General features: G+C 38.3%; 2 protein-coding genes across 2 annotated transcripts; both read right to left on the bottom strand.

Annotated features, from left to right (window-relative positions):
- Positions 1 to 32: 32 nt before the first annotated feature.
- Positions 33 to 4984, bottom strand: arpc4 (actin related protein 2/3 complex, subunit 4). The gene is made up of 7 exons (XM_041783576.1): positions 4923 to 4984; positions 4324 to 4471; positions 2132 to 2250; positions 1899 to 2010; positions 1678 to 1773; positions 659 to 829; positions 33 to 566 (listed from the first exon to the last, which is right to left on the bottom strand). Exons 1-7 carry the CDS (start codon positions 4982 to 4984, stop codon positions 561 to 563), a joined length of 714 nt encoding a protein of 237 aa, XP_041639510.1. The 3' UTR covers positions 33 to 560.
- A 1323-nt stretch (positions 4985 to 6307) lies between these two features.
- On the bottom strand, positions 6308 to 19800 carry LOC121506916 (ras-related protein rab7-like). Its single transcript, XM_041782961.1, has 6 exons — positions 19440 to 19800; positions 14144 to 14209; positions 12802 to 12928; positions 9948 to 10166; positions 7810 to 7938; positions 6308 to 7724 (listed from the first exon to the last, which is right to left on the bottom strand). Exons 2-6 carry the CDS (start codon positions 14194 to 14196, stop codon positions 7629 to 7631), a joined length of 624 nt encoding a protein of 207 aa, XP_041638895.1. The 5' UTR covers positions 14197 to 14209; positions 19440 to 19800; the 3' UTR covers positions 6308 to 7628.
- Positions 19801 to 21240: the final 1440 nt, after the last annotated feature.

The following is a 21240-nucleotide window of genomic DNA, read 5'->3' as shown; positions in this document are numbered from 1 at the left end:
GTGCTTTTTTAGACAAAAAAAAGTCACAGCGCTACAAAGCATATTTTTATTCATCTTCACAAGTATAACAAGCCAGCATGTATATTTATTCTCATTATTATTTCCATTTACAATAGGGTTCACTCTGTGTACTAAGACAGGAACATGCACCAATTGATTGCCCTCATGGTTTCAATCTTTTATAACAAAAAATACCTCAATTTAATGTATATGCATATAATATATATTTAAAGAAAACATTTAAATAAGTTTAAAAATTCCATTTTACCCTGCGCTCATAAGTACTGAAAACAATGTCGCCTTAAACAGAGCCTGCCCTGACATCAGTAGATGTTATGAAGGCAGAAACTAATGTGTGGTGTGAACACAGATTATGTACAAACATCAATACTTCTGAGCAAAAGGAAATTTAAGTTTAAAGGGCAAAACCCTCCATTGGCCTGTGCGTGTTGACTGCACGTCTTCAGCTCCTCTCAGCTGATCAGAATTTGTGATGCGAGCCCTCCGCAGTGACAGCTGAGATCACAAAGGGAATGTAACCAGGGTTTTCTTTCTTTCTCTCAGAACTGCAAGAGTAAAACAGACGACAAAACACTTAGTAACTAATGCTGCACAAACATCAGCATCGAGAGGAAGCTTAAAGAGAGCTACTGCTTACATTTTTGAGGAACTCCTCGGCAACAATACGAGCCCTGGCGTTGACAGACAGTTTCATTTCACTGATCTCTTTGTCAATTTCCTCCATGAAGTGAATGACAAAATCCACCAGTTTATGTTTGTACATCTGCTCTGTGTGGAAGTTGGTGATGAGAAAGCTGATGTCGTAGCCCTGAAAGTGAGGACGACAAAAAAGACGAGGGTCAGCTGTACGGTTGTTAAAAATGGTTGATCCAATGGAAACAAATTCTCTCTTGTTTTCACTCAAAAGAGTTCCATGTTCTTGATGATGTTTTGGTAACAACTGCTGTGTACAAGAACTGGCAAAAACAGTGTAGTACAGAGGTTCCCAACCTTTTTTCCTTAGGGGCCCCTCTACTCCTATGTAAGAAAAGCTTAAAGCCCCCCCAGACCCAGATGGAAAAAACTTAACATCAATTGTAGTTGTTGTCATTGACAAAGTCCCAAAATAATAGGTCTACACTTAGTTTTTCCAAAAGATCTACGTATGAAATATTCATTATGAAGACGGCATATTAAGGCCACTACAAAAAAAATTAAAAAATAGCGAGGATCTATTAACTTTCGAGAATAAACAGGAAATGTACAAGTTTAAAAAGTTACACATTTACAAGAAAGAAACTCGGATTTTTTTACTTTAAAAGTTGTGAACTTACATGAACCAAAACGTACAATTTCACAGATTAAAAAGTTAAAAATGGTCATTATGTACCTGTCTGACAAATCACTGATATAAAGGAAAATACCGTTGTCACTGCATCAGACTACAGTGCCTGTTCCCCTTCTATGTACATCCTTTGTACAGCGTGTCCGGCCTCCTAAACCCCCCTCCCTGTCAGTGGGAAAATATCTGATAGAAGGGACTTGTGTGAACAAGCGACTCCAAAAGGTTTCAGGGGCAGGTTATCCTGTTGAACTGTTTTCACAGAACATCTCTTCACTTTCCCCGATATTTGATACATTAAAAATCATATCTGATCCATTTCAGCATCAACTCACCTCCACAGGTTTCCTCCTCAGGATGAAGAAGTTCTCTGCTCTCATCATCATGAAACGCATGAATTTATGGCACAGAATCTTTTCGATCTCATCCGCCTACAACACATTATATAAATCAACAGTCAGGATATTAAATACAAGATAATACTATTTAATCATGTTTAAACAACCATAGTTCAGTATCAGGGTTCAAAAACATAACACGGGACCTCCTAACTGACCTGCTTGACAGCAATGCTGACTCTGACAGAGTTGATGGAGCCCTCGATCAGGACTTTCTCTTTGTCATTGCGGCTGATGATCACAGGCTGGAGAAGCAACTCTTTACTGCTCCTAAAAATGCGAGGAGTAAACACAAAATCAGTCCATGGACATGAAGAGGTGAGGTGGGTTTTATTAGTTGCTCGGGTTTAGTAGCTTTGAGTCACAGTCAAAGTTGTGAAGACAGACTCACCGTACTTCCACCTCTGGCTTGTTGTGTCTCTCCACCACTTGCGAGGAGAAATTCTCCAGGCAGAGGGCAGCCTGCAGAGTAGCTCGCACTGCATTGAGATAAGGGCGCAAGGTTGCCGTCTGACGGAAGAAGAGTGAGATGAGTTAATGGATCTTTCCTAAATATCATCTGAATGTGAAAGTAGTTGCAGGAGAAACTGCCTTGTGAGAGGCCCTGGAGGTACACACTCCTCCTTGATTTTACTCTGCCTGATAACATTACACAGAAACTGGTCACTGACTGCCTCCAGCCTTGACCCAGAGTACTTTTGTTGGGCCTTTGAGGCATGTAGAGCATTTTAATCTCAGTGGGCACTGACTGCGTGTAACTCTAGGCTTAACTGGGCTGCTTAAAAATGTGAAATTTTTCATCATTGCAGCACCCCAGACGCTCCAGCAGCACCTGGGTTTTTGCTTTGGTTATCACTACAGCTGCGATTCTTGAATTTCATTGCTGCCCCAGGAGACCCCAGGGCAAACCAAGCCAGCAGGCCCACTCTTTCAGCTTGACTGCCTTCATCAGAGCAGCTGTCAACCAGAGGAGGCACTTCAGCTGCTGCTACAACAGGGACAGAAACACAGTCTAGCTTCAAAGCTGCAACTTTCAAAGCTTTGGCCATGGTTAGTTTAGTTTCACTGTCCTCCTGAAGGACTTTGGTTCCTGACCTAGTCCAGTAGTACAGTGTAGAGGTGGGTCCGACTATATCTAGCTAGGTCCTGATCCATTCTGGCTCATCTGATTATACATCTTTTTGATAAATATGACTAGGGACTTGTAATTTTTTTAAGCTTTAGTACTTTTCAATGCAATTGATAATTTAAATAACAATGATATCAATCAAAAATATGCTGTATCTCAAACTATTTTAAATTCTAATAACTTTTTGTTGGGAAATGTTATTTTCAAAGCTGCGTTCACTCTAGATTGAACCGTACTGTGACTGTTATTTTTGAAAGCTGACCCTCATGTCTGAGCTTACTGGGGCAAAACACAATGCCAACACCAGGAGGAGCCTTCACTTGCTGTTAGAGAAACACGAGGTAATGATTAGTGATCATCATCAAATGCTGATTTAAATAAAATATTTTCTAAAGCTTAGGAAATATGTAACCCTACCACATCCTTTTCTCCATCAACATCATAAACTGATTGACAGGTGCTTTCAGTATAATGGTCACCAGTCTGCTGGGTACTGGTTTTAGAGAATAAATGAAAGCATGAATGTGCAAGCGTATCAATCAGTCTAAATTCAATTGAGATAGAAAGTGTTTAAAACAGAGAAAAGGGAATGCATACAAAACTGGGGTTCAGGATATTATCATTATGATATCAGTATCTAATATTAGCCAAAAAAGTGAAGTGTTGTATCGGCAGATAGGAATTTCTCTGCCAATATTTTGACATTAACAATCTGCCTATATCTGCTGTAAATATTATAAATATTATAAATGTTACTTGGTCCATGCCCAAAATTTTAATTGTGTGCTTTAAGGTCTGAAGTTGTGGTTCTGAACTGCATATAAATATCAGAATTCAAATCGGTACAAGCTAAAGGAATTTATAGCCGATGAATAAAAATAAACATAAATTATGGAGTACTACATTAAAAACTGACTGAAAATATCTAATTTCGAAAGAGAAAATATATTTATTTTCAGCTCCTGTAAAGGGCTGTCCCTCAGTATTTCAGTTTTGCAATAAAACAATTTTAAAGCTGAAGGACGTAGCAGATCCAGAGGTTCAACTAAGAGAAAACATCATTTCAGCCTTTACCTGTGACAGCTAGCTAGTTCACCAGATGTTTTCTCCTCCTTTCGTTGGTGTACGTCCTTTCCCCACCTTACTTGAATAAATAAGTGTAACTGCAGGAATATGACTAGCTCTCTTGCCGTCATCATACCGGTATGTTTGTCCTTCAGCAGGTTTTCCACTAAAAGAGCTGCTTCTCATTTTTCACCGACAAGCTAACGTTAGCATGTACGCTAATAGCTTTCTGCTAAGCTAGTTAAAAAAACAGCTAAATTCGTTCATTTCTCATGGGTGTAGTGTTAGACGACGGAATGTATTAGGCTAAAATCTATGTGGAACGACACGGTATAAATGTAGCAATTACACTGCGTTGATATGTTAGATATTTGTGTCATTTCTCTTACCATTTCTCTGTGTGATGAGCGGCGGCTAAAGGCGGAAGTAGCTGCACTGTCAGTGTAGCTTCCTGTGTACAAACAGGAAGTCAGCTCTCTGCCCCAGCTCTGTTCACTGTGGTGAAACCTGCCCTGCTCAGGAGTAACTGAGCAGAGACTAGGTTTTAAAGAACACTGGAGATCTGGGGATGGCTTCACATTACGTTTATACAGTGTATAATTTGATAAATACAGTTTTGCTGTATTTATCAAATTATCAATAGTTGATTTTTGTTGGGGGGGGGGTTAGATCTGTGGTTCTCAACTGGTGGGTTGGGGCCCAAAAGCAGACTTTTTTTTTAATGTGCTGTGAAGAAAGTCTCTGGGGAAAATGTGGCTAAAAGTCTTATCATTTACAGAGGCCCAGAGTGTATATACTGTACTTACTAGTCAATTTTTTGCTGTTTTTCCACAATAATAAGAACACTTTGGTTGGTTTGTTTTCTTGAGATCTTGACATAGTTATCTCTTTTCCTCTTCTTTATAAAAACTTTCTTTTTTTCTTTTTTGATAATAACCTTTCTCTCGTTCCCTGCTCTGGTAATGAGCTGGCATGAGCATCTACTCACTTTAGCTCTGTTACAATGTCATTTAGCAGATGCTTTTGTCCAGGTCCAGCTCTCCATGCCATCCTGCATCCCTTCATCACCATCTTCAAGTCTTCTCATCAAGCTCCTCAGAAGCTGGTTCTCATCTTATCCTACTCCTTTCATTACTACCACCAGTGTCAAGACTCCATAGGGGGTATCCTATTCTGCTATCAGCCTCACTAACCCCTTGAAGTTCATAAAAACATCACGATGAAGTCAAAGACATTTCACATTTTCAAAAATTGTGAAATAAATTATTGTTAAACTGGTATTAAGTCTCTCCTGATTGATGTAAAATAGTTATTTTCCCAAGATCTCTAGAAAAGATCAGACAGAAATGAATGTTAATTGGTAATTTCTCAGCTTGTAACTGTTCAAGAATGGCTACATTTATTGTAAATAGCCAATTCTTTTTCTATTTAATGTTAAAATTCTAGTATAAGTGGAGAGATACTTTCTCAAGGTGGATTTAGCATACTGTATCTGTACGCAAACTCAGACACAAAGAGAAGTGTGGGTATCAGAAAGACATTTAAATAGCTAGATAGATTTGCTAGATAGTGAATGGCTGCACATTTTCTTAAAAAAAGACATTTAAAGCATAATTTCACTTTGTTTGTGGGAACAATGTTTAAACTAAAAATATAAAATACATTAATTTAATAGTGGGTAAAAATAGCCGTCAAAATCTGTGATAATCGCCTAACGGCGGTTACAGTTTGCTTTTAAGAGAGAAGTAGAAAAAGGAAAACAGAGGCAGTTAAACTTCCTCTAAGTATGAAATGGCAGTACACAATCTGGGGCAAAGCTAACCTGCCGTGTTTAATGTTGTGTACTACATACTGTAATAAAATATGCTACCTGAAGTGTGTGATTTGGAACAAACTATATGTGTGTGAATGGGATTTTAGCAACCTTCACCATCAGTGCATGAATGGGGAGTAAGCTGCTGAGTAAAAATTGTTCAAGTAGTCTTATGAATAGAAAAGTGCAACAAAAGCTCAAGTCATGCAGCATTACTTAAGACGCAGATATCCCATAATAGGTGCAGCACGGGTGTTTCTAATAATGTGGATGATACTTGCCTTCCATCAAGGTGCTTTAGTTTGAAGGTGTTAATATTGTGCTTGCTCATCAACTGACATGGAGGCTACACAATCAGAAGTCAAACATTTTGTGTTCACAACACCACATGGTAAAGAGAGGTCTAGAGAAGATAAATCACGCAAATTAACTTTCAAAGTCACACCTAACAACATGCAAACTCTAAAAAAATCATACTTGTCAACGTGCACACAAGGCAGTGCCTCTTTGCTCCAGGAGATTATCCTTCTACTAAAATCTTCAACACATGATCCCACACATTATTTTATATATTCAAGAGTTTTATTTGACGTCCCAGTTTCTTTGACAACATCATTGGCATCGCAGTGATTTTTTTCTATAAGGAGAAAGAGTAATACCAGGGCAAAAAGTTGGATTTTTCTTTAAATGGAAAGAGAGACCATCCATTTCGGTTTAATCCGCCTGCCATTTACCTTTACCATCTATACACTGTAATGCACAATCCGTTAAAAATATTAAGTACTTAGCCAACCTGAGCTACAAGCAGATAGAGAGAACAGCAATAACATAGAACTGACAGAAGACAGGTGTTTGCTGTGTTGTTGACATATACTGTAAATACACAGCACTGAAAGATGTCTGATGAAGGACAGAACACATACAGCAGTAATAGTAGCAGTACAATTAATGTTACATAAAAGGCAAATATTAATATATTGAGGAATTGATCCTTGCTTTACACTGTGGCTGCGTTATCGGCTTGTCTACTTAGGAACTTTTCTTCTGCAGTGTGAGGCAATTATAAACCCCTTAACGCAACCTTGGAGGGAAAAGGCAGTACAATCACCAAAGTGTTCGACAGATTCTCAAGGGGATATTTGATGGGGAAAAGTGGGGGGAGATCTGACGCCTACAGAAAGGCATGTGCTAGCAGACGTTGTCCAAAATCAGTCATCCCTCTACAACATTTAAAGGCAAAAACATACAAAGAAAGTGCAAAAAAACCAAAAACAAAAGTGTGTTTCAGATTGGCTTGAAAAATAACACCAGCCAATTAAAATATATTTATATATATAGTTCAACTTGATTATTTTTGACACAAAGGCAAAAGAAAGCAAAGAGGAAGCAGAAAGAGAGAACAAGATTCTTGGGATGCTGACATTAGCCAACATCATCTCACAATACAGAACATCAGCCAGTCCATGTAGAGTTCCCCATTGCCCTCTTTGAATGTGGCTCCATCTCACCCCCTCAGTGTGAGACACAGGGGCCACAGTCTGAAAAGTGGGTGGAAGGGGCGAGAAGATCACACATGATCAAGTCAGGGACTGCCAGGTCAGAAGGGTGTTATTCTTCTCATGTGTGATCTTTGGGCACAGGATTCGTCAGCAAAATTTCTTAGAGTACACTAGTGTATCAATTTGTGTGTAAAGTGTGTTTTTTCGTGTGGGGGCGTATACATCCATGTGCAGTGCGCTGCGTGAGGGGCAGTGTGGATGGAATGAAAAGTGGCGTGAAGGAGGAAGACCAGAAGGGAAGTCCTTTCCCTGGGAGCGAGGTGCAGGTGATGTAACCGGTGTTTCAGAAATGGCCGAGAGAGAAGATGGTCCGAGTTGTCCCTCAGCAGCTGCAGCTTTCTGCTGAAGGTTTAGCTCTGTCGTTCCTATCCAGTTTTATGGGCTCTGGGAATTCATTATACAACTCCACCTCTGTCTCCTGATGATGCAAAGCGGAGAAAATAGTTAGCCTTACAAACCTAATTAAAGTCGCCTGGGCTTTGATTTAAGCAATGCTAACTCACCTGTTTGAGGGCGTTACGTGCAATTGTCTGGAATGCCTGTTCTACATTGATAGCTTCTTTGGCACTGGTCTCAAAGTACGGGATGTTATTCTTACTCAGACACCAAGCCTGAGCCCTTTTGGTAGTTACCTGTGTGTGAGATTGGGAGAAATGCATTAATATAGAGAGTTTACATACAGGGCTGTGTTTAAGGTTTGCTGTGCAAGAACATCTTTTTTCAATGAAGTCAGGAATGTCAAACTCCACATAAGTCTTTTTAAATAAAAGCAGGCTGAATTATTACATAGTATAAAAGCAATATAGTGGTTGGATTTCAGGCCTTGAGGTACATTAACAAGCACAAAAGTTCACCCTTATGGATTTATTATGTTCAGTGCATGAAACACGACAATAAAGACTATATTAATGAGGCCCTGTCAAAAAGAGCTCGTCACACTTGTTTCAGTTCTCAAACCAGAAAGGCTCATACACACATCCAGTATACCATGTTTTTGTAAAAGGGGAAAAAAGCTTAATCAGCAAAGGAGACAGTGGTGTGGAAAAAGCATCACTAAGGTCAAATGTAAGTATTAAAGTTAATTTTAATCAGTGGCTATTTCATTGTGTATCAGCTTTATCCCTAACCGAATGCCAGTTTCACACACAGACATCCTCTCGCCTTTATTCTGTTTAGTTCAGTAAAAACTACTAAAAACCAACTGGATTGTTATTTAGACAAACACTGAATCTACATAAACATTAGAGATGGGCCAGATCTGATTTATTATCGGTTTTGGGTCGGATATTTACATTATTTTACATAAAATACATTTTACATCGTTGGCTGAATAAAAAGTCCTGTTTCAAATTTACTAGAACTTTGTGCAACCTTACACAGTATCACCAAAAACAATAAGAGCACTAATTATGATTTTAAAAATATCAGATTTTATATCGGTTGCAAGTAAATATTTAACAGAATTGGATTGGGACAAAAAGGCGGACCGTCTCATCTCTAATTAATATTTGCATGAGACAGACTTTTGAATGAATAATGGGAATAAAACTATTTCTGATTCTGTAAGAGGGAAGAGACAGAGAGAAACTCCGGGTTAATTGAAGAAAATCTGCTCACATACAGGTGAGGTTAACAGACTTAGTTACCATAGTAACTGACTCAGAGTTTAAGTTATCCCTATCTGGAACAGACTTGAGTTGCTAATGTTTTTCAGGTTTGAGCTATCTCTCTTTCTGAGACTGAAAAATCAGTTTTTCCCATATTAGAACTGACAGACTCAGAGTTTAAACCTGATTTCTAAACACTACATTTCGAAAAACTGATTTGCACTCCTGTGCTGAATTCACAAAACAAAAATGCTTTGTAACACACATTAAACTTCATACATTTGGAACTTGCAGGGAAAATTCTTGGTGAGGTCTGGGTGAAAAATTCAGCTGCTTGCATTCACACATGCAGGTCACCCATAAATTTTCAAGATAATTTCTGTTTTGTGCATGCAAGAATAGTGCCAATGATTGATCTTTGTGTAAACAGAGGTTAAATGAATGAACAGATCACAGTGACTCAGTGTAAACTAACATCATTTGGCTAAGTCGACATACCTGGGCTGAATGGAGACAGTCTGTACCGTCTATATAAACCTACAACAATATGTCCTCTGAAATTATTTTGCCTATCCGTGCTGACTTACATACAGTGCTCACTAATTCTCCATGTGCACTTCAGATATGATTGACAAAGGACTAAAAGAAACTACCCAGTCCAGACCTGAATTACCTCATAGCCATGGTTAACTATGACATGTGGAAACCAGCAGGAGTCTGTGAAAACTTGTAAATACTTTCACTCAGAAGCACAGGCTGAAAAACATCACATTAGTGACACTTCCTGTGGGGCATTTGTGCTGACTAAGATGGTAATGTCAACTGATTGAGGACTCAGTCCTTCTACATACCAGGCAGTGCACACAGAAGCAAACACAATGCTGCATTTCAACAGTATACACTACCAAACACCGGTACACATCAGTTAAAAAAGCAGAATCTGTTTGTGATGTAGACAATAGGGGAATTGATCTTATATCATGGACATAACACTTCAATATGACATCAAGGAGGCATGATCATTTTACACCCACCTGTCTGTTCTCCAGGTCAATCTTGTTGCCTAGCACCACAAAGGGGAAGTTCTCAGGATCTCGAGGGCTGGCCTGGATCAGGAACTCATCCCTCCAGCTGTCGAGCGTCTTGAAGGTGTTGGGTGCAGTCACATCAAACACCAGCACACAGCAATCTGCTCCACGGTAGAACGCAACTCCCAGAGACTGAAACCTCTCCTGGCCAGCAGTGTCCCAGATCTACATGAGGGCAAGGAGACAAAAAGATCAGGAAACTGGCGTGACTAGAGGAGATTTGAATAGACATATGTAGATAATACTAACAGCTTTGGAGTTCTAGTTTAACAACAATTTACCACCTCTTTCTCCAGGATTAGGGCTGTAAAGATTCACCTCCTCTAATCAGAATCCTCAATCCTAACGTAAAATATGCAAGCACGTTCAGTAAGAATATGGTTCGAACTGGTTGATGGCCCAGTTCTGAAGTTAAAATCCAGTTAACTAAGGTTTTGTATCCTGTTCAGCATACTGTGCTTAGTGTCTTCCATTTCTTGACACTCTGGAGTTAACTCTCTACCTTTTGTGACATTAATGTAACACTGGGTAGCATGCCAGCTGGCTGGCTTACAAGCAAAAGCTGTGTTTGAAATTTCTGCACCTCAAAAAATTGAGCCATGTGGCCCTCATATACAGTTGTGCTCGTTAGTTTACATGCCCTGGCAAATTTGTGGAATATTGCACATTTTTCAGGAAATGAAAAAGTTATTATCATGCAATTGTATTTGCTCTTTTTAAATCATAATGACAAGTTGAATCACCCAAAACTGATCAAAAGTATACATACCCTTGATGTTTTGCCCTGATAATATGCACACAAGTTGACACAAACAGTTTAAAAAGTCAGTGAGTCTCAGGGCTCTTGACAGACCCCTGCACAATTCCTCTAGTGCTGACTTTGCTGGATTCTGAGCCATGAGAAAAGCAAAAGAAATGTTAAAGGACCTGAGATAGAGGGTAGTTGAACTTTATATTACAGGAAAAGGATATGAAAAGATATCCAAACATTTGAGAATGCCAATCAGTAGTGTTCAAACTCTGATGAAGAGGTGGAAAATAAGAGGTTCTGTTGATACCAAGTCACTGTTGGACAAACAAAAATTTCCACCAACTGCCAGGAAAATTGTTCGGAATGACAAGAAAAACTCACGAATAACTTCAGCTGACGTACAGATTTCTCTACAGAAAAGTGGTATGGCTGTTTCAAGAAGCACAATAAGGAAACACTTGAAGAAAAATGGGCGTTATAGTCAGGTTGCCAGAAGGAAGCCATAACTACACCAGTGCCACAGAACAGCCCGTTCACAATCTGCAAAACAGCACCTGGACAAGCCTCAAAGCTTCTGGAACAAAATCATTTGGAGGGATGAGACTAAGATTGAACTTTATGGTCACAACCATAAATGTTGTGTTTGTAGGGGCATCAACAATGCCTATGATGAAAAGTATACCATCCCTACTGTGAAGCATGGAGGTGGCTCTCCGGTGTTTTTAGGGTATTTGAGCTACAGCGACACAGGAATTTTGGAAAAAATTGATGGCAAAATTAATGCAACATGTTATCAGAAAATCCTGGAGGACAATTTGCACTCATCAGACTAGAAGCTGCGCATGGGGCACACATGGAGTTTCCAACATGACAATGATCGAAAACACAAGGCCAAGTCAACCCATTTTTGTCTACAGCCAAAAAAAAGTGAAGGTTCTGGAGTGGCCATCACAGTCTCCTGACCTCATTGGGCCACTTTGGGGAGATCTCAAACGTGCAGTTCATGCAAGACAGCCCAGGAATTTACAGGACCTAACTTTTTGCCAAGAATAAAAGCTTTAAAATAAAGGCTCTCAGCATCAACTATCACAAAAGACTGCATGCTGTCATTGATGCTAAAGGGGCGATACAAGGTATTAAGGACAAGGGTATGAAAACTTCTGAACAGGGACCATCTCAGTATTTTCTCTGTTTTATTTAATGATTGTGTTTTTTTTAGATGTCTCATAGTTTAGTTTGAATCCTATTTAAAATAAAATGAATTTATTTTGCCTGATCATTTATGTTTTCATTTAAGAATAGTACACACTTGGGGCACAGGTGGCCTAGTGGTTTAAGAGGCGCCCCATGCACGTGGATGGCCCAGTTTCAAATCGAGCCTGAGGCCCTTTACCTTGTGTCTCTCCCCCACTCTTGTCCCTGTTTCCGACTCTATCCACTGTCCTCCTCTATCAAATAAAGGCACAAAAATGGCCCAAAAAATCTTACGGACAAAAAAAAGTGGTACACATTTTACAAAGTCTGCCAGGTTATGTAAACACATGAGCACAGCTGTAAAAAGAGAGACTTTCTGACAGTCTGTCTGTAGTTTTTGTACAAAAGCAATCAAGTACAATAACAGCTCAACCATTTTCCCCTGGTGAGAAAGCATGGTGAAACCTGTGCTAAAATGCCCTAGTAGTAGCAAGTGGTATCACAAGCAGACTTGAATATTATAAAGTAAACTTGTACCGTCTAAAACTTAGGCATTATTGTGTTCTATATGTTTCAGCTCATATACAACATAGTTACACCAGAGTTTTTGTACCGGCGGCCTAGTTTTTTCCCTAGTAATGAAGAAAAAGACATGTTATTCTGACATGAGACCAGTGTTTTTCCTTTTTTTTAATATATGATCTATTTTGCATGGGATTGGACTGCTTCTTATTTTAGTTAACTAGCCCTCAGTGGGAGTGTAGCCTATGAATAGAGATTCATATGAGATCCTCTTGTGAAGCAGAGAAGCACAACAGTACCAAGAAGCAGCCTTTGAGTTGAATTGCTCTGTACCTGCATCGTCACAAGCCGGTCGTCCACCATCACCTCCTTAGTCAGGAAGTCCGCTCCTATTGTAGCTTTGTACTGGTTACTAAACTTCTTGTTCACATACTGGTTCATTAGGGAGGTCTTTCCAACACTGAGAACAGAAGACAACAAAGACAGACAGATACTTCAGATACTTCAAAGCAGAACAGGGGAAGGTAACTGACTGATAGGTAGTATGAGGAATGCAGTGATATAATCTGTGAAGAGTTCACTGAGCTGTCAATAGACTATTCATGCTTTTTATGACTTCATCAGTTTAGGTAGCATCTGCGAGTTGTATAAACTGAGAAAGCAACCACAGCACACTGCAAATGAAACTCAATCTGAACAATCAGTATAACAACAAAAGGGGCAAAGCACCCACAGCTAGAGATAAAAGTGGCACTGAAATAGAAGGTTATAAGGGAGGTGACAAAAACAGAATGAGAGAAGATTTTGAGCTCACGAGAACGAGAAGAAAACATTTTTCACTGTTTTTTGAACTTTGATAACAGAATATATGACTAATATTTTTCTTTAATTCAAGTGAACACAAAATGCAAAACTACAGGTCCATTATTAAAAAGTTGTAACTATTAATAAGTCTTATATTCTGTTTGGGTCCATCCTGATGCAAAAACATTCATTATAGGCGAACAAACACATTCAAGTTTGTGTAAAATAAAATAAAATAAAATAAAATAAAATAAAATAAAATAAAATAAAATAAAATAAAATAAAATAAAATAAAATAAAATAAAATAAATAAATAAAAGCTCTGGACTTTATTTCAGTATGAAATACCAAGCCCAAAGTCTTAATTACTATATCTACAGACCTAATATTTCTTGATTGCAATATGAAAATATGAAATATGAAATGTTGTGGTTAGTAACTGTTACACAGTTTTTTTCCACAACATTTCTCTGTGAGATTGGTGCACATTCCCAACTGTGTCACTGTCATATTTCCATTGTTGTTTATGATTTATTCATTTTTAAATGTATGAACATTTTTCCACTATTTTATTGTTTTATCTAACTTTATGATTAGGAAATGCTTTAAATATACTGCATTTATCACAGACAATCATGTGCCATACTTCTGAATATAAACAGCAGTGATTAAGTTTCATTCATCAGCAGAAAAAATAGGCTGTGTTCTGCCTGGAGACAGCTGATGATCGAATATTAACCCCTGCCATAAAGGAAGTACGACTTTTATTCCCATCATAACTATTTTTAGAAGACACCTGACTGATTGATTTCCTGCCCGATGTTTGTGCTTCTTAAAACACATGAGAGAAACATGTCAAGTAATGACTCACCCAGAATCTCCCAGGATGATGACTTTCAAAAGCACTTTCTTCCTGGATGTCATTTTTCCACAGCAGCTGAAAGACAAAGAGCAGCAACCTTTAGCACACAGAGAGCCCTGACAGGCAACACAGCACACGCCTTTCTAACCTCTTCATTGCTATGGCCTAATCACCAGTTTCATACTGTCCAAGGATCATATAATTTAAGTGTATGCTAAATATGTCTATATGCACTCAGGCCCTTTGGAAAACATTAGGCCAAAAGTTTGTGTGTATGTGTGCCGAGTTTCTTTGCCCTTGGACCAATCAGGTTCGAATACCGTTCATTCTAGTCATGTGCTTTCTAAGCTGTTGGGCAAATCACGAGGAACACATCATTCTTTCTCTCTCACGCACCACAGGAAGTTACCTCCTAGAGGACTGACTCACTCTCAGTACTGCACCAATAAAGTGACACATCTGGAACTTTTCTGCTGATATATGCAACTATTCAAGGGACAACCCATAATAGAAGAAACTAAATCCTGGTTTAATAATGGAGACTACAAGGCAGAGGCACCAATTTGGCTGCCAGCCAGAGATGCAATTTGTGACAGTACTGTTAATCACTGGATAATACTGGGGAACTTTTTACAGCTTCAATATAGTTGTGGGCAAAAAGCTGTATTTCTGTTTACAGATTGTCTGTAAAAATATAGTCATCAAGTTCTAAGTTATTAATCCACCCATGAATCAGTGACTGAAGCAAGTATATGAAATTATTCTTTGACATATTAATCTTACTATATCGTATAAATGACATAAGTGGTAAAAAAAAAAAGCTGTATTTAGTTTTATTCCCACTATCATAAAATATTCTATTATGCTGAAGTATCAAACATAATGACTAAACTTTTTATGAAGGAAACAAATCAAAAATTAACTTGGGGCAGTGAAAAAAGTTAATTCCGGTCTGTTCACATTATCTGAAAACCATATTTATGCAAACAGACCAAAGAGACAAAAATAAACTTTGATTTCTTTGGGGACTGCTTTATCTTTTTACACCTTTATCATATCAGAGCCAAATATGCAGTCAAACACAGCGCTATTTGCATGAGGAAAACCTCTACTAGAGTCTGCAAAAGTCATGCACACTTTCAGTGAGACTAACAGCTTTAACAGCTGCCTGATGGGAATATATCTGATCTATGACTGTGTTTAATCCTCACAGCCCTGAAAATGATCAGTGAATTTAACACATTATTATCAGAATGCATAAAATGACAATTTCACACTGTAAAAGGTAGATAAATGTTTCACACAGAAAAAAAAGGTTTTTGATAACAGGTATGACATGACTGAAAACTCAAATCTCAGCATAGCTCTTTGTGTACATCTATCATGTGCCGACATGTTTTTGCATCATCTCAATTATCGAGCAAAACACCACTTAACATCTTTAAAGGAGCAAAAACAAACTTAATTCATGGAGCCTTCCAAAGTCATCCAAAGTTTAAGACCGCTCTCAATAAAACACAAACTCTCCAGAGAGTCGTGTGGAAAGTACACTTGTGTTGTTTTTGAACAGAGCAAGCAAGCACAGCACTGGAGTGACAAGCAGACTGTGAAGCAGAGATTAGCAGACAGCAGCTTGAACTACAGCACATCCCTGATGTCTGAGCATGCTCAGATCACAGTCACATGATAGAAGAAACTCAGCTCAGATGTGTGGCCTTAGAAAAACAGCTGAGTGGTAGACAAAGACAGAGCAGATTACAGCTGTAACTCTAGGTTCAGACTCATTTGTGCTGTCAGTAGTTTTTTTACACAAAGTCAATGAATTTGACAGTGATAAAGAACAAATGTTTGTTCCCTTTGGGTAAGGTTCTGTATTAAACCCTGAAAATCCCACTTAAATGCTTTGTTGGAAAAATTGTGATATATTTACAGACTTCTCCTGCCGGATTCAATATTAGTTTATTATCATTTTGTTTAAATAGATGCATGCTGCTAGTTTAGTGTAGGATGTTAAGGTACTTTAGCTCACAACTGCTAAAATCTAACATGTTTACTCACATATAGACAAAAGTACGTGTTGCACAGGGAACTGTAACTTAAGTGTATAATCTTATTATGTTCAGTAAGTGTGATCTATCGCCATGGTAAAAGTTTCATTCTGATGAACTGTAGTGAACTTGAATAATTGCTTCATTAAACCTTTAAACTGAAACACGTGAAATTCTGTTTATTCACAAGTTTAAATATTTTTTTCCCCACTTTGGTGACCATCTATCACTTACAGATGCTTTATAATATCAGTATGAGATCAGTATTGGCAGATATGAAAATTTCTGCCCATGTTTATAACCAATATTTTGGCTATAAAAATTAAATTATATCAATATCTTGGCTGTACAAACAAATAACAGATTTTAGACTTGACCAACAGACCTGCATCAGCTGAAGTATTTTTCTTTATTAATCAATCATCATTCCTTACACTGTAAAGTGTATTTTTAGGACTGGAAAGTGTTCATTTGTTCATCCTTAAACTGTGTTTTAAGGACTGAAGGTTTAGGTCTGACCTAGATTCAAATATGTTTTTTGTAAATATCTGCAGATCAGAGATTGACAGAAATCACTATCAAGAATCTTTACTAGCAGTCATTTTGTAAACCTTTAGAGAAGGCATACTATTTCAGTTTTTTCTTTTTCAAAGTTATACAGCCTAAGTCTTTAAAATCTTTCTTCACAGTCAGTTTAACAATTCTGATTAGTCAAGAAAAAACTGAGCTAGGTGAGTGTCTGCATTTACTTTAAAGAGGAATCATGAAAACACACATGTATAGCTTTTTTAAAGCGACATTATTGCAGTGAGTACTGTTACTTAACTGACTGACATAAAGAAGTGTAACTGACACAATGAGGGCTACTTGATTATGGCCAAAACCATAATATTTGGATTGGTCCTGAGATCAGGATTATAATATACACCACTTTGTGCTTGGTTTTGGGATGATTAATTAAATTCTTGAGGGGCAGTCACAACTGTGAAGCCAATTCTGCATCAATCCAGGGCCAGCTCCTCAATACCAAAGTGTCTCTACATGACTGAGATCTTTTTACTGTTTTATTAACCAATGGCTGCCTGTAATCTTCTTTTGCTCTTTCACTTTTCAAACTACCCAGAGGCTGTGCTGTGGCTCCCTCTGCTCCACACTTAAATTTAAGTGAGAGCTGTTTTAGTGGGAGGGGCAAAGAACATGCTGTGCTGTTAAAGACATAGGGGGCCTTCTATTCTAGTGCTACATGCCATGTGGCACAGTAATCATTTAAAATCTCAATTATCTTGTTTTAAAAGAAGAAAAATTAAACTATGTTAATCACGCACTACTGATAAATACATACAAAACTGGTAAATCACTTAATAAAGAAACTGCTTTCATCAGAGATTACCTCTGGTTTGAAGAGATTCACACACCAACAAACAATAACAAAATGCGGAGTATAGAGTTTTAGAGCCTGTCTGGTGTTACTGGAAGCTGAAACCCATTTTTACACATCCACATATTAGAGTTTTAACAGCTTTATATTTTTTGGATAATTATTGTAGGGGTAGCACTGCTCCACTGGAGCAATAGTGCAGTGGTCTAGGGTTAAAACTTTATTTAACTTTATGCTTTATTGGGCCTTTTAATGGGCCTAGGCTAAACCATGTCAGTGTCTCCCTGCAGCAACAGAGATAAAGGTAAAATAAGTCCAGCACTGCTCCGTAATGTCCCTTTCCCTTTTAAAACTCACAGATAGCTCAGAGGACAATTCAAAAGCCATCTGCAGCTTGTTGCGGTCCATAAAAAGTTCCTTTATCTGTTGTTAAGCTAAAATCTTCCATCTCCCTATAAAAGCAGGACTGTATCCACACAGGAAGTCAATTACACTTAGGTTCAGACAGTAGAAAAATCCATAATGACACAAAAATAGTTATGGTGACAAAAAGTGTCATTTTAAAATGGAATAAAATGGATGTGATTAATTGTGATTAACTGCAAAAATCCAGAGTTTAACTGCGATTAAAAACCTTAATCTTTAAACAGCCCTGTAACTAGTTAAGCATTTTCCGTACAAGATTTTCAGGCAGTAATCCTTCAAGTGAAATTTTGATCTACATTTACTGAGAAATAACACTCTTACGAGTTGATTTAAGGTTTATGATGCAAAAAAGAAACACATGGCCACAGAAAAGATGTCTTTTCATATAAGCTTACAGACAAAACACTGAGGTAGTCATAGCAGTAGTGCAGCAAAACAAACTGGAAGGTAGACTGTACAGCACAAAATTGGACACAGCTGTGTACTGTAGGCTATAATGTAAACTGTGAGAAAGGTTTTCAGGACAGTCAGCCATAGAGGCCAATGTGAATAGAGGCTATACTCAGAAACTCTAATCAAAGAACCATTAAACTCCTGCAAACTCATGGGATATGAGTAAATCTCAAAATTAGAGCTGGTCAAAAGTTCAACACAGGTACTTCAGAGGCACCTAAGGGGCAATTTACAGGGTGAAAATTACAAATTCATGGTGCAGTGACGTGTCTCAGTCCGCATAGGCTGACTCTTTTGCAACATTTCACTTTTTGAAATGAGAAAGTCGAGGAAAAGTTAACTGACATTGTCAGCATATATGTGTAGGGATGTGGTAACAGTTACACGACTTAAAAGTTTAGTTCACAGTAACAGACTTTTATTTAAAACCAGTATATTGTTGATTATGTAATGGGCGTTGTAGGCACAGCAGATTGTTGTTCAGGTGTCTGTGATCCAGCGACATGTACCTACGTGACCTGTGAGTCATAACCGAAACAAAAACTAGATAACAAGGAAAACACATGACCAGCCCCTGATGACACTACAGCTAAAGTACAACGTATTAAACTCTTACAGATATATGTCCCCTCGTCATGAAATTCACCAACCATCCATAAACGACTATATGGGAGATGTAAGAGTTAGAGTCCATCACACTCATTTCCCTTCTTGTATGCAAAGACGGCAGATTTAAAAAAAAAAAAAAACTCAAGTGTAACGAATAAATATCAGCCATAGCGGTGATTTGCTCGACACACCAAGTCTTTGCGGTTGTCCTTTCCTACTAGAGTCGACCCAGAGGAGCCACAGGCCGGCCTTGTTTTTGCCAAGTAGCTTCTCGAAAATTATTGCACCACCATTAGCTGGTGTAGCGTTTGCGTTAATAAGATTCAACACGAACTGATAATGGGGTCAAATTTAGTATATATTTGCTCTGTACTGTCGTCTTAGAACTTACCTTCAACCTGTAACACACCGGAGCACCGACTTCTTGACGGGGACAGACCTGGCTGCGAGCAAACCAGCTGTTATTGTTCAGGACAGTTAGCGTCTGTGGCTAACTAGGCGTTACGTTAGCTAGCTAGCTCACTGGCACTGACTTCGTTAGCTAGAGTTAATTTGGCAATGTCTCGTTTTGAATTAGTAGAAAATGAGTCTCCCTTTGCGAGCGCAACTTTTAAAAAACGGTAGTCAAATGACGATGCAAATTCTGGACAAGTGGTGCGTTAATTTGGCACTTTTCTGGAAGGGTTATCTGCCAGCGAGCTATCTACCTGCTATCCCCAGCTTCTCTGTTCCCCTTTCACTTCCTCCTCCAAAACAACGCCTGCGTCGTACGTCAGACGCAGTTTATAATCCCCGCCCACTTATGGTTATTTCTTTATCACAGACAAAAATTCACCAGTTACTCAATTTGGTCTTGGGTGGATCGATGAAGTTCAAACCTTGAGAATTGTCGTATATTTAGCCCACTGCATTATTAGCAAGGGAACGGTAAAATCACCATATGAGAAAAGGGAATAGTTAAGGGTATTAAAGTAATAAAGGGTAAATAAAGATAAGGTCTAAATCAAAGCTACGGAGGGTAAAAACAACTTCTACCTAATGAGTAAAAAAATCCTCTCTTGCCTGTTTTAAGTACAACCTAAAATTCCAAAAAATGGGCTGCTGTGTAAAAATAAATGAAAACATTGCAATGACTTGCAAATCTCCTAAACCCATATCTTCTTCACAATGGAACATAAACAACATATCAGATGGTAAACTAATAGACTACATTTTACCATTTCATGCAAAGTGTTAGCTCATTTTGAATTTGATGACAGCCCCCCCCCAAAAAAAGTAAAATATGAAAAAAGAGCAGTGCATCAAACAGCTGGAAAAGTAAGTGGTACCAATGCAATTAGGTTAACTGGCATCAGACCAGAAACATGACTGGGTATAAAACAGAGAATTTTAGAGAGGCAAAGTCTCCCAGAAGTAAAGTTGGGCAGAAGTTTACTAATATTCAAAAACTGCATCTAAAGATTGTGAAACAATTTCATAAAATGTTCTGCAACATGAAATTTGGATATTTTTGAGTATCCCATGTTTAAAGTATAATATCATCATAAGATTCTGAACAGAATCTGGAGAAATCTCTGTGGGCAAGAGAGCAAGAGACAAGGCAAAACAGACATGATTCTGTACTGGAAATCACTACATGGGCTCAGGAACACTCCCTCAATTTAGCTGCTGTGCCATCCACAAATGCAAGTTAAAGCTGCATCATGCAGAGACAAAACCATATGCTAGCATGATCCAAATACGCCAACATCTTCTGTTGGCCAAAACTCATTTGAAATGGGTTGAGACAAAAGGAAAAAAACTGCTCTGTGGTCAGATGAATCAAAATTGGAAATTGTTTTTGGAAACCATGGAAGCCATGTCCTGCAGACTCAAGATGAGTTTGCATCTCTGATGGTATGGGGTTGCAAAAGTGCCTATGGTGTGGGCATAAGAACTAATGTTATGCACTAATACAGTGCTAAAACACATACTGCATCCATCACAACAGCATGGCTTCACAGTCCCAGAAGAGTCCGGGTGCTAGACTGGCCTGCCTGAAGTCTAGACCTTTCACAATTAGAAAACACACAGCACATTATAAAACAAAACAAAACAAAAAAAATGGGCAGAGAAGACTGAGGACAGTTGAGCAGAAGAATCTCACATCAGGCAAGAATGGGACAAAATTCCAGCTACTGGTCTCCTCACTT

The sequence above is a fragment of the Cheilinus undulatus genome, linkage group 3 (assembly GCF_018320785.1).
Source record: "Cheilinus undulatus linkage group 3, ASM1832078v1, whole genome shotgun sequence".
NCBI classification, from domain to species: Eukaryota; Metazoa; Chordata; class Actinopteri; order Labriformes; family Labridae; genus Cheilinus; species Cheilinus undulatus.
The sequence above is the reverse complement of the archived record's forward strand: the minus strand, read 5'-3'. Positions and strand labels throughout refer to the sequence as shown.